Raw genomic sequence first — 14,795 nt, 5'->3', positions numbered from 1 at the left:
CGAACAATCGACGCCAGCGTCCTCACTTCCCACATTCACACACCAATGGTGGCGAGCTCACACCGACCAACTCATTGGAGGCAATGTGGGGTTCAGTGTTTTGCCCAAGGACACATGTGTACAGGAGGAGCCAGGATTCGAACCGCCGACCCTGGGATCATTGGACGACCTGCTCTACCTCCTGAGCCACAGCCGCCTCTTCTAGGCGCAGCGGCTTCCAGCAGCGGAGGCGGGTAGGTACCGGTAAGTGGTTTAGTCACTTTAGGATAGGCCTTTCTTTCCCACAGGGTTCCCGTGGACAGGTACATTATTCTAGCGTTAGCTCTTCCTTCCTCAGGCATCCATAAACAGGTGGGATATTTCAATACAAGTGTCTCTTCTATTCACACCCCAGTGCAGGTATGGTATTCTTCTATCCACAGCCCAGTGCAGGTACCTGTATGGTATTCTTCTATCCAGCCAAGTGAGGCGTTTAACATTAGCCTTAGCGTAGTGCCGCCGGGGCGGCGTCTTCTAGCAAGGTGCTCGTGATACAGTGATAAGGTTTCTCTTACGACCTTTAGTAGCGGGGGGGAGCGGCGATGGGAGAAGTGGGGGACCCGGCTGTCACTCCTCCTCGTTTCCTCCACCTGGCTTCTCCGTAGCCAGCTCCAATCCTATAAGCCTGATGAGAGAATGCGGGGTGAGGATACGGATTTCCAACAAGCAAGAACAGCGGTGTGTGTTTTAGCAGGAAAGAGAGTCCTTACCTCCCGATGCGATACGGCGAAGCGTGCCTCTGTCTGCCTGTGGTGAACCAGCTGTCGCCGCGCACAGAGCGGAATGAACCTTTTATACTACCTCGTCAATGTGGCGCGGCTGGCACTGATTGTCGGCGGGCGTGGCGGCGGCATCATTCCTGACTGGTGAAGTATGAAGTTCGGTAGGTAGACGTGGCCTATCACTTGCCCGAGGGCGTGTCTCACGTTCATGTGTGCTCTGTGTCGGGCAGCGTCGCTGGTTCCCATGACAACACATTCGCTATGTTGGGGTTTTGCTACTAAGATCCCACAGTGCGTACACGTGTGGCTGTGTTTGTGTAAATGTACTCATTCACAACATACTGCTATGCGTAGATTGAGCTTATTTCGTATAATCAGCCAAGTAAAATAATTCACCTATCTCACATCCATCTGTCTCTGGATCTTCTAGGCTCTGCATTTCTCCCAACATATGAAAACATCATTTTCACCGGCCCGGGCCAGCAGATATTTACAGCATGGCCAAGTAGAGAGTAGTGTACAACCAGGAAAACTCCAGTCCAAAAAAGAAGGGGAGAGTCAAATTCCTGCTCCAGACCTACTTTGTGGTAGTCCTATTCTCCACAACTGGAAATACCCTAAAATATACACAGTATATCACCTCTTAAGGGGCTCAAGTCTGTCTTTTCCATTGTGACTGTAGCTTTTAGTTATCCCATCTCGCGGCACCCCCTCCCCCCCTTCCTATTTTCCTCCCTGCTGGCTCCTTAACACTTTCTAGCTCATTGAGAAGCTGGCCCACACACCACAGCACTATGGAGGCCCACACACCACAGCACTATGGACTGAATTGGATAACATGTGCAGAGAATATATAGCCGTCGTGCTAGACAGGTGGATATGGAAGTACCGTTGTTGTCCTTTTACGTTGGCTGCAAAGCCTCATTTCTACATCGTTGTACAGCTGTGTTATTCAGCGAAAATAATTTATTTAGCCAATCTGCACTTCAATGCAGATTAACTGTACTGTTGCAGTGTGTTATTTTTGTATTATCTTTTGTAGAATGTTGCATTGTTGAGTTGAGTCTTTTTTTTGTTGTTTTTGTTTTATGTTTTCATCGCGATCTTCGCCAACGTAGGAATGGCTCTAGGTTGAAATGAACCGGAAGTGAAAAAGTCTGCCTCCATCCGCCTCAATGTAAACAGATTTTTTTAAATCCATTATTTATCGCGGATTATTTTCCCAGATAAAACAAGCTTTATTCACGGCCCATAACTAAAGCGTTGATGATCACGGTTACAAAATGTATATGTTTCGGGTGAATTAAAATAAGATCGTGCAGCACTTTACACAGCCGTTGATTACTTCCGGTTCACGGCCCGGGACCATTTGGCCTTCAAAAAAAGGGTATGCACTGAAAAGGCCATGGCGGAATAATTAATTAATTAATACTGGCAATCAATGAGTTCATCAATTGCTCACCCCATTTGTGGATATCGTTTTGTTTTTGTCGCATTCCTAAGCCAGTAATTGGATGAGCAGCAGTTGTTCCCTATCTATCTATCTATCTATCTATCTATCTATCTATCTATCTATCTATCTATCTATCTATCTATCTATCTATATATCTATCAAAGAGTCTCCTTTGGAGAGGCTTTTAGACGTTTAGTCTTGTTACATACAGTACAGTACATCTAGTACATCTGTTCTGCACCTTTTTCTACTTGGTTGTGACCATGTGTGACATATTGCATCACAACACATAGAAACCAAGATGGATGTAGCCATTCCTGCTAAGCAGCTAATGGCACTCATTAACCTAACCACTTAACAACATGTTTGCTTCCGTCCCCTCTGCCTCTTTTCCCCATCTCCCTCCCTCCCTACCTCTCTCTCTTTCTTTCTCTCATTTTCTTTCTCCCTCTCTTCCGCTCTCTCTCCTTGTCTTATTATTTCCTTTCCTCTTTCCTTCTCTCCCTCTCGCTCTTTCAATCTCTCTCCCTCTCTGTCTTGCACTCTACTCTCTCCCTCTATTTCTCTTTCTCCCCTCTCTTTCTCTTTCCCTCTTTGTCTCTCCGTCTTCCGATCTCTCTCTCTCTCTCTCTCTCTCTCTCTCTCTCTCTCTCTCTCTCTCTCTCTCTCTCCCCCTCATTCTCTCCCTCTTTCTCACTCTCCTTCCCTCAGTCTTTCTCCCCTTTACCCTCTCTTTCCATTCCCTCTCTCTTTATTTGTCATTTTGTGTCTTTGGTTTGTGTAGTAGTTGTATGGTCTCGGGATGAACGGAATTGATTAACTGTCCTATGGGTTGATTGTTCCAATAATATGGGCTGAATTGGAAAGATGTGGTTTTAATAAAGAGCTTTTAAAATTCAAAATTCTCTCTCTCTCTCTCGCCCAACCCTCCCTCCCCTGATACCTGACAGATGTGAACGAGTGTGATCTCCTGAGCAGTGTGTGTGGAGAGGCTCAGTGTGAGAACGCCGAGGGTTCCTTCCTGTGTGTCTGTCCGGACGGCCAGGAGTACAACTCAATGACAGCCGAGTGTAACCCCGCCCCTACAGGTGACCCCGCACGCACGCATGCATGCATGCACACACACACACACACACACACACACACACACACACACACACACACACACACACACACACACACACACACGGTTGCACACACACACACACACACACACACACACACACACACACACACACACACACACACACACACACACACACACACACGTGCGTCAGTAAGAGCTGATGTTGTCCCCAGTGCATTCTGCACTCTCAGGTCATAGTACTAGTGTAGTAGTGATGAGTTCAGTCAGATAACTCACGAATAAAACGGGGGATTCGGAGTCCCTATGGTGGGGACTGATGCGCTTGATCAGAGTACCTAAAAGCAGATCCAATTCATCGCCAAACAATAATAAATTCAGCTACAATCACATTTTAAATGACTTCCTCTCTGTTCCAGTTAGGTTTTTAATTATACCACAGACTAGTGCTTTGTCCTAGGATTACGTGGAGGATTTGGTTGAGTACAACATTATCTACAGTAAAGTTGGTATCAAACTAAACCATGGGGCAGTAGTTTGTTCATCCTTGGTCCATACTTCATAGTGTGTTATGTTCATCCTTGGTCCATACTTCATAGTGTGTTATGTTCATCCTTGGTCCATACTTCATAGTGTGTTATGTTCATCCTTGGTCCATACTTCATAGTGTGTTATGTTCATCCTTGGTCCATACTGCATAGTGTGTTATGTTCATCCTTGGTCCATACTTCATAGTGTGTTATGTTCATCCTTGGTCCTTACTTCATAGTGTGTTATGTTCATCCTTGGTCCATACTTCATAGTGTGTTATGTTCATCCTTGGTCCATACTTCATAGTGTGTTATGTTCATCCTTGGTCCATACTTCATAGTGTGTTATGTTCATCCTTGGTCCTTACTTCATAGTGTGTTATGTTCATCCTTGGTCCTTACTTCATAGTGTGTTATGTTCATCCTTGGTCCATACTTCATAGTGTGTTATGTTCATCCTTGGTCCTTACTTCATAGTGTGTTATGTTCATCCTTGGTCCTTACTTCATAGTGTGTTATGTTCATCCTTGGTCCTTACTTCATAGTGTGTTATGTTCATCCTTGGTCCTTACTTCATAGTGTGTTATGTTCATCCTTGGTCCATACTTCATAGTGTGTTATGTTCATCCTTGGTCCTTACTTCATAGTGTGTTATGTTCATCCTTGGTCCTTACTTCATAGTGTGTTATGTTCATCCTTGGTCTATACTTCATAGTGTGTTATGTTCATCCTTGGTCCATACTTCATAGTGTGTTATGTTCATCCTTGGTCCATACTTCATAGTGTGTTATGTTCATCCTTGGTCCTTACTTCATAGTGTGTTATGTTCATCCTTGGTCCATACTTCATAGTGTGTTATGTTCATCCTTGGTCCATACTTCATAGTGTGTTATGTTCATCCTTGGTCCATACTTCATAGTGTGTTATGTTCATCCTTGGTCCTTACTTCATAGTGTGTTATGTTCATTCATGTTCATCCTTGGTCCATACTTCATAGTGTGTTATGTTCATCCTTGGTCCATACTTCATAGTGTGTTATGTTCATCCTTGGTCCTTACTTCATAGTGTGTTATGTTCATTCATGTTCATCCTTGGTCCATACTTCATAGTGTGTTGTGTTCATCCTTGGTCCATACTTCATAGTGTGTTATGTTCATCCTTGGTCCATACTTCATAGTGTGTTATGTTCATCCTTGGTCCTTACTTCATAGTGTGTTATGTTCATTCATGTTCATCCTTGGTCCATACTTCATAGTGTGTTGTGTTCATCCTTGGTCCATACTTCATAGTGTGTTATGTTCATCCTTGGTCCTTACTTCATAGTGTGTTATGTTCATCCTTGGTCCTTACTTCATAGTGTGTTATGTTCATCCTTGGTCCATACTTCATAGTGTGTTATGTTCATCCTTGGTCCTTACTTCATAGTGTGTTATGTTCATCCTTGGTCCTTACTTCATAGTGTGTTATGTTCATCCTTGGTCCTTACTTCATAGTGTGTTATGTTCATCCTTGGTCCTTACTTCATAGTGTGTTATGTTCATCCTTGGTCCATACTTCATAGTGTGTTATGTTCATCCTTGGTCCTTACTTCATAGTGTGTTATGTTCATCCTTGGTCCATACTTCATAGTGTGTTATGTTCATCCTTGGTCCATACTTCATAGTGTGTTATGTTCATCCTTGGTCCATACTTCATAGTGTGTTATGTTCATCCTTGGTCCTTACTTCATAGTGTGTTATGTTCATCCTTGGTCCATACTTCATAGTGTGTTATGTTCATCCTTGGTCCATACTTCATAGTGTGTTATGTTCATCCTTGGTCCATACTTCATAGTGTGTTATGTTCATCCTTGGTCCTTACTTCATAGTGTGTTATGTTCATCCTTGGTCCTTACTTCATAGTGTGTTATGTTCATCCTTGGTCCATACTTCATAGTGTGTTATGTTCATCCTTGGTCCATACTTCATAGTGTGTTATGTTCATCCTTGGTCCATACTTCATAGTGTGTTATGTTCATCCTTGGTCCTTACTTCATAGTGTGTTATGTTCATCCTTGGTCCATACTTCATAGTGTGTTATGTTCATCCTTGGTCCTTACTTCATAGTGTGTAATGTTCATCCTTGGTCCATACTTCATAGTGTGTTATGTTCATCCTTGGTCAATACTTCATAGTGTGTTATGTTCATCCTTGGTCCTTACTTCATAGTGTGTTATGTTCATCCTTGGTCCATACTTCATAGTGTGTTATGTTCATCCTTGGTCCATACTTCATAGTGTGTTATGTTCATCCTTGGTCCATACTTCATAGTGTGTTATGTTCATCCTTGGTCCTTACTTCATAGTGTGTTATGTTCATCCTTGGTCCATACTTCATAGTGTGTTATGTTCATCCTTGGTCCATACTTCATAGTGTGTTATGTTCATCCTTGGTCCATACTTCATAGTGTGTTATGTTCATCCTTGGTCCATACTTCATAGTGTGTTATGTTCATCCTTGGTCCATACTTCATAGTGTGTTATGTTCATCCTTGGTCCTTACTTCATAGTGTGTTATGTTCATCCTTGGTCCATATACTTCATAGTGTGTTATGTTCATCCTTGGTCCTTACTTCATAGTGTGTTATGTTCATCCTTGGTCCATACTTCATAGTGTGTTCATCCTTGGTCCATACTTCATAGTGTGTTCATCCTTGGTCCATACTTCATAGTGTGTTCATCCTTGGTCCATACTTCATAGTGTGTTATGTTCATCCTTGGTCCATACTTCATAGTGTGTTATGTTCATCCTTGGTCCATACTTCATAGTGTGTTATGTTCATCCTTGGTCCATACTTCATAGTGTGTTATGTTCATCCTTGGTCCATACTTCATAGTGTGTTCATCCTTGGTCCTTACTTCATAGTGTGTTATGTTCATCCTTGGTCCATACTTCATAGTGTGTTATGTTCATCCTTGGTCCTTACTTCATAGTGTGTTATGTTCATCCTTGGTCCTTACTTCATAGTGTGTTATGTTCATCCTTGGTCCATATACTTCATAGTGTGTTATGTTCATCCTTGGTCCATACTTCATAGTGTGTTATGTTCATCCTTGGTCCATACTTCATAGTGTGTTATGTTCATCCTTGGTCCATACTTCATAGTGTGTTATGTTCATCCTTGGTCCATACTTCATAGTGTGTTATGTTCATTCATGTCCGTGTTGTTGAAACGCTACAGTGTTAGTATGTGCTCCATGTGTGTGCAGCGGGATGCCATTCCACGTCTCCTCTTACATTATACAACCTCCCAGCTATCTTTACTCTGGGGCGGTGGCCAACTGATTGCACCAGAACACCAAATTAGTCCTAATAGGTGTGCTGTTAATGTGGTTTCCTGTTTGGAAAGGCCGGCAGGATGCCACGCCATTTGGAAGCCCTCGTTGGCTGCCACAGTGAGGGACTGCTCTGTGTGCCTGGGTATAATAAAACACACATCTCATGGTAGACGAGAATCTCAACTTGACTTAAAACAGGAGTAATAGTTTCTCCCAGAACTATTCCTTCTTTCGGACCATGAGAAACTTAAGAAATTTAAGCCCTATATACAGTATTGCACTTTGTCATACATACGACGAATAGCTTAAAATATCCAGTTTACAAGGACACTCACACCAGTAAGACGCCTGAGGGCGAGAAGCCATATATGGCCATATATGGAGCTGGCCATATACTGGCCATATATGGAGCGTGTCTTGAGTGTACAGGGTGTGATGAGGTCAGATCAACATATGGAATGTCAGAACAGGTCAGCTCCATATATTGAGATCTAAGGGTAGCAGTGGGGGCAGTGTCTTGAATGTGCAGGGTTTAATTAGGGCCCAGGTAGGGGCCTTAATTTTCGGGCCTGTTGAGAACTCTAACCAGGCGCGGCTGCATTAATTACTTTGGGGCAGGCTTTCCCCATGTATGGGGATGATGATGTCATAGTGATGTCACGAAAGGGCACAATATACTGTATGGGGGCTTTCCCCATGTATGGGGATTTTACTATCATCCCTGATGATGTCATAGTGAGTGGCAGATTGAGTGACGATTGTGAGTGACGGGGATTGTGACTGACGTGACAAAAAACGCAAGGTTTCATAGTTAACTGTGACCTTCGGTCGCAACAACAAAAAATTTGAAATCTTTTGAAAACATTGCCCTGCTATAATGCCATCATGCCCAAAATAAGAATGCCAATGTTAAAGTGGTTAACTCGTCATGCAAAACAACTCATGTTCTCTATTACCATTATCATGGTTACATAACTTGAGAAGCGAGGAAATAGGCAGTGCATGGCTGCACCGCGTTCACAAACACCCGTTACGTAATGATAGGGTGATATCCATGAAGGAATGATAGGGTGATATCCATGAAGGAATGCAAAATTGGCCATTTCCATGTGTTTTTTCCTAAGTAAAAAGGGGGTTTTGTCTCTACATGGACAATTGGGAACAAATCGCTAGCTATTTGTAATTATTTATTGCATTCACCAGCAGGCAGGGCTGAAACCCATTACTGTGTGTGTGTGTGTGTGTGTGTGTGTGTGTGTGTGTGTGTGTGTGTGTGTGTGTGTGTGTGTGCGTGTGTGCGTGTGTGCGTGTGTGCATGTGTGTGCATGTGCGTGCGTGCGTGCGTGCGTGCATGCGAGTCTATTTGCATGTACGTGAGATTATGTTGAAGTGATGTTTATGTTGGATCATCACTCAATGTGTATGAAGATGCAAAATATCAAAAAGTCAGTTAAATGTGAAAGCCTGTGCGTGCGTGCGTGCGTGCGTGCGTGCGTGCGTGCGTGCGTGCGTGCGTGCGTGCGTGCGTGCGTGCGTGCGTGCGTGCGTGCGTGCGTGCATCATGCATGACTGAGTGACTGTGGCCATGCGCATGTGTGTGCAGTGTACTTGACTGCTTGTGCTTTCTCCAAGTATATGATTGAACGATTAAAACCGGGAAAGCAGCTGTGTCATTTTAGATTTTAACCACTTTAACCATTATTCTGCTATTCAAAAATAGCAGATATACAAGCTCATTCTTTGAATATGTATTTTTAAAGCGAAAATGTTTAACTGAAATCTTTGATTCTGGGGTACCTGGAACACAGTGTTTTGAGAAGGGTGTCCGTGGCCAAATACATACGTTTTTCAGAAAACTCTTAGGATTTAGAAGACATTTGTAGAATCGGCATCGGGTCTTAAAGGACCACTTCACCACTTTTCAACCTATCTCCATATAATAGGTCCTCACTAATAAATTATGATAAAATGGCACGATTCTTTTCTAATCAGTATGTGTCTCATAGGAGGGCTGTGGGCAGTTTAGAAACCGTCCTCCAGTGACATCATCATTAGGCAGTTTCTTTTTTAAACAAGATTTTTTTACAAAAATGTTTCGATTTTCATTATCGTGAGAACGATGGCTTCCATTTTCGCATTGCAACTTTTCATGACTAGAAGGCCTGCAACTTGTATTCCCCATCGATGATGTCACTGGAGGACGGTTTCTGAACTGCCCACAGCCCTTCTATGAGACACAGACTGAGTAGAAAAACATTGTGCCATTTTTTCATGATTATTAGTGAGGACCTATTATATGAAGATAGGTTGGAAAGTGGTGAAGTGGTCCTTTAATGGGTTAAGGCAGAGAAAAGCAGCTGTGTACCTTTAAGAGCCTGGCTCCATCCATCATCGGCCCTATCGGCTCTGCAGCTTCTAATTGTCCCACTTTACAGCCCTGCGTGGGAAATGTCACCGGAGGGGTAGAGAGGGGCTAGGGTGAGAGTGGAAGAGACACCTGAGGGGTGGAGGGGCTAGGGTGAGAGTGGAAGAGACACCTGAGGGGTGGAGGGGCTAGGGTGAGAGTGGAAGAGACACCTGAGGGGTGGAGGGGCTAGGGTGAGAGTGGAAGAGACACCTGAGGGGTGGAGGGGCTAGGGTGAGAGTGGAAGAGACACCTGAGGGGTGGAGGGGCTAGGGTGAGAGTGGAAGAGACACCTTAGGGGTGGAGGGGCTAGGGTGAGAGTGGAAGAGACACCTGAGGGGTGGAGGAGGGGATAGGGTGAGAGTGGAAGAGACACCTGAGGGGTGGAGGGGCTAGGGTGAGAGTGGAAGAGACACCTGAGGGGTGGAGGGGCTAGGGTGAGAGTTGAAGAGACACCTGAGGGGTGGAGGGGCTAGGGTGAGAGTGGAAGAGACACCTGAGGGGTGGAGGGGCTATAGGGTGAGAGTGGAAGAGACACCTGAGGGGTGGAGGGGCTAGGGTGAGAGTGGAAGAGACTCCTGAGGGGTGGAGGGGCTAGGGTGAAAAGAGAGGGACAGAATGTCAGAGAGAGAGACAGAGAGAGAGAGAGACATGGAGAGAAAGGGTAATAGTAGTTCACCCCAAAACATTACAAAAAAAAACATTTTTTGCCCCCCAAAAAGGAAACACAAGGTTGACAGTAAAGAAGAGGATCCAAGGCACTCTGTTCCAGTGAGGTGAAAAAAAGCCTTTTTTATTTGGCAAAGAACATTACAAAAAGCAGGACCAACGCGTTTCGGCACTCAGCCTTCGTCAGGGTCCCATAGTTATGACATGCAGCAGGCCAACGAGCACCTGTATTCAGTTCAACAAACAAAGGACCACGGCAGCGCTCCCTTCCTCTATTCAACAAGGTTGACAGTGTTTAAAGGAGCAAGGTTCTGCGGTTACAGAGTGCCACACTGAAGCTACACTAATACTTCCAGCCAAATGAAGACACGTTTAATTAGTGAGTCACTGAGTCCCCAAAGTTGTTCAATCCCGTAGCGCTGCATGTTTTCTATGTTTAGTGGAACCCAATTGATTAGACATAATTAACTATTCAACAGCAAAGGCCTGCTTGTTTTCAGTATTCCTATGTGGCATGTTCCGTACACACTGGCCTCCTTGCAGCTCACAAAGCAGTATTTCCTTCAAATCTAACATCTACCAGAGCTCAGAGATTTAACCCTGCATCCTCGTCCTCATCATTACCCCCTCCAGCTCTCTCTCTCTCTCCTCCACTAATGACACTCATTAGCCCAACCAATTACAACATTATACCTCCCCCCATCTCTCTCTCTCTCTCTCTCTCTCTCTCTCTCTCTATCTCTCTCTCTCTGCCCAAAAGCGCTTTGTGTTGCTGAAAAAGAGTGCTGCCAACTTTGGTGTAGCTCCTTTTGGAAGTTTAACATAACAGGTTATATAATGCAAAAAGGGAGTCTGCACACTTGATTAGATGGTCGTAACTGTTCCCCTTTTTATTTGATTTCAACCAAGATATTTGCCAAGATATATATATATTTTTGGGGTGTACATACTGTATAAACATTTATTGTAAACAGTATACAATTGTATACAATATACATACGTACGACCAATCATCAGGCTTAAACCACATCTTACTGTACTCAGTGGTGGAAAAAGTACTCACATGTTTTACTTAAGTAACAGTATCAATACTGTCATATTGAAGTACTCTGTTACAAGTAAAAGTGAGGAATTCAAAATGTACTTGAGTAAAGGTACAAAAGCATTGGCATCAATTTACTCATTATGCAGAATGTCTAATTTCAAGTTCTATGTCTCCCTGTCTGTCTCTTTGTCCTGTCTGTCTCTGTCTGTCTGTCTGTCTGTCTGTCTGTCTGTCTGTCTGTCTGTCTGTCTGTCTGTCTGTCTGTCTGTCTGTCTGTCTGTCTGTCTGTCTGTCTGTCTGTCTGTCTGTCTGTCTGTCTGTCCCTCTATGTCTGTCTGTCTGTCCCTCTATGTCTCCCTGTCTCCCTCCCTGTCTCCCTCCCTCCCTCCCTCCCTCCCTCCCTCCCTCCCTCCCTGTCTGTCCCTCTATGTCTCCCTGTCTGTCTGTCCCTCTATGTCTGTCTGTCTGTCTGTCTGTCTGTCTGTCTGTCTGTCTGTCTGTCTGTCTGTCCCTCTATGTCTGTCTGTCTGTCTGTCTGTCTGTCTGTCTGTCTGTCTGTCTGTCTGTCTGTCTGTCTGTCTGTCTGTCTGTCTGTCTGTCTGTCTGTCTGTCTGTCTGTCTGTCCCTCTATGTCTCCCTGTCTGTCTCTTTGTCCTGTCTGTCCCTCTATGTCTGTCTGTCTGTCTGTCTGTCTGTCTGTCTGTCTGTCTGTCTGTCTGTCTGTCCCTCTATGTCTCCCTCCCTCCCTGTCTGTCCCTCTATGTCTCCCTCCCTGTCTGTCTGTCCCCTCAGTGTCAGCAGTGGAGCGTAAAGAGTGCTACTACCGTCTGAACGATGAGAACCTGTGTGAGAGCGTGCTGACCAGCCATGTCACCCTGGAGGAGTGCTGCTGCACGCTGGGAGCCGGCTGGGGCGACAACTGTGAGGTCCACCCCTGTCCTGTCAATGGAACTGGTGAGGAAGCACGTAGTGGTGTAACGTACATGTACTGTCCTGTCAATGGAACTGGTGAGGAAGCACATAGTGGTGTAACGTACATTTACTGTCCTGTCAATGGAACTGGTGAGGAAGCACATAGTGGTGTAACGTACATTTACTGTCCTGTCAATGGAACTGGTGAGGAAGCACGTAGTGGTGTAACGTACATGTACTGTCCTGTCAATGGAACTGGTGAGGAAGCACGTAGTGGTGTAACGTACTGTACATTTACTGTCCTGTCAATGGAACTGGTGAGGAAGCAGATAGGCCGGGTGTGGCAGAACGGCCAGGAAACATACAGATTAATAACGGGCACAAGTACCATGGCCAGATTGCTCATGAAGAATACTCCATTATGATTGGCCCGGAGGTATGCTTATGCTCTGCGTGACGCCAGCGCGACTAGGTTTTCAGAGAAACGCACAGCTGTGACTCTGATCACCGTTCTGAATTGCGCATCATATAAATTTGACCAGATGCAACATGGATTTCAATATAACTTACAACATTTGGCGGGAACATAAAGTGTACGTTTTGATATTGTGATAAAAGACATGACTATTGTCTACTGAGTGACTCAGTTGACTGACTCAGTTGGCACCTCTATCTCCTTGTATTACAGACCTGGTTGACTGACTCAGTTGGCACCTCTATCTCCTTGTATTACAGACCTGGTTGACTGACTCAGTTGGTACCTCTATCTCCTTGTATTACAGACCTGGTTGACTGACTCAGTTGGTACCTCTATCTCCTTGTATTACAGACCTGGTTGACTGACTCAGTTGGTACCTCTATCTCCTTGTATTACAGACCTGGTTGACTGACTCAGTTGGTACCCCTATCTCCTTGTATTACAGACCTGGTTGACTGACTCAGTTGGTACCCCTATCTCCTTGTATTACAGACCTGGTTGACTGACTCAGTTGGTACCCCTATCTCCTTGTATTACAGACCTGGTTGACTGACTCAGTTGGTACCTCTATCTAATCATGTGTTTCACCTTTCAGACCAGTTCAACCAGCTGTGTCCGTCTGGCAGAGGGTCCATCCCTACTGGAGAAACAGTGTATGGAGTGAGCCCCGCTGAGTGCTACAGAGGCATGAATACTGCTGAATGCTACAAAGGTGTGTATGTGTATACAGTATGTTTAACTGAAAGGGAACCTTCTGAACATGTAGAACAAGGTCTAACGTGGAACTGTATACAACTACTTTGCAGTTGTTACAGCACTGAAAATCACCATAAGAAATACAACCGCGTCTTACACCAGAAATACATTTCCCAACAATCTTCGGATTTTGAAAGGATTTCCAACTTGTGGGCCGGGGCAATATTGCAAGTAGGCCCCCCCTAAATTATGTTTTTATTGTGATACTAATGATTAGGAATTTAAAGTATACTTGCTTTCCCGCCTAATATTGAACCAGTTCAGAGTGTTTCTACTGAAAATGAATTGGTTCTGAACCCTAAAAGTTGTTTCGGAACTGGAACCAAAAAAAGGCCCCCGGTTCCGTGAAAGCACCAATAATGTAGAACTGAACCAGTTCTAGAACCAAAGTTCTTTTGGTGGAAAAGGGGCCATAGAGCTGATGCTGCATTGCATAGCCCCCCACACCGCACACTGCGTGCGTGCGTGCGTGCGTGCGTGCGTGCGTGCGTGCGTGCGTGCGTGCGTGCGTGCGTGCGTGCGTGAGAGACGGACAACACAGACATACCGACTGCCAATAATATTCTGAACCCGTCCATGATTGTCCTTTTTCCCATCTCTTTGCTCTCTTCATTGTACCTTCTTATTTACTGTCTATGCACTCTTTTTGGGGTAGGGTGGGAGGGTTTGTGTTTGTCTTGTGAGTTAGTTAGTTTGTTTTTCAGAAGACTTCAAGGGTTCCTTTTACTCACTCCTTACCTTTCATGTGACATTCCTTCTATAAAAAATATGTTAAAATGAAAATATCCCATCCATGAGAATATCTGTTCGATTAGTGGAGCTGCTTGCATGACAGATCATGTTCTCCAGTGTAAACACCAACGCCCAGCCCCAGACACACCAGTAGTGGAAACACAAACAAATACTGTGTGTAGACATACATACACACACACACACACACACACACACACACACACACACACACACACACACACACACACACACACACACACACACACACACACACACACACACACACACACACACACACACACAAAGTAGACATACACACACACACAAAGTAGACATACACACACACACAAAGTAGACATACACAAAGTAGACATACTGTACTGTAACTGAAAACTGATGGTTCTATCCTCAAAGCTTTCCTAGCTGTCAACAGCCTCGGGGTGAATTCAAACTGTCCCGAGGCTTCATAATTATTCCTCAGTTTTGACTCACCTACTTCCTTTTTACACGTCAGATTCCCGTGCTTTATGTGTGAATAACATACGCATACATCTGTCATTTTAGATGCACGATTTCATCTGATCTGTGTGCGCAAGTGTGTGCATGTGTGTTGCCTGCAGATAAACCAAAGCACACGCATATCAGCGAGCACGTG

At 44.5% G+C, this 14,795-nt stretch overlaps 1 protein-coding gene across 4 annotated transcripts in view; it reads left to right on the top strand.

Moving 5' to 3' along the window:
- Positions 1 to 14,795, top strand: part of ltbp1 (latent transforming growth factor beta binding protein 1) — a 123,128-nt gene that overhangs the window by 90,894 nt on the left and 17,439 nt on the right. For all 4 annotated transcript variants that reach the window (XM_079512394.1, XM_079512393.1, XM_079512395.1 and 1 more), the window contains 3 exons: positions 3,165 to 3,302; positions 12,055 to 12,216; positions 13,248 to 13,364. In XM_079512394.1, coding sequence (XP_079368520.1) covers positions 3,165 to 3,302; positions 12,055 to 12,216; positions 13,248 to 13,364 — 417 coding nt within the window. The remainder of the gene's footprint in view (positions 1 to 3,164; positions 3,303 to 12,054; positions 12,217 to 13,247; positions 13,365 to 14,795) is intronic.

This window comes from Electrona antarctica (genome assembly GCF_951216825.1).
Source record: "Electrona antarctica genome assembly, chromosome: 10".
NCBI lineage: Eukaryota > Metazoa > Chordata > Actinopteri > Myctophiformes > Myctophidae > Electrona > Electrona antarctica.
Note: the sequence above shows the minus strand (reverse complement) of the source record. Positions and strands in the feature narration are given on the sequence as shown.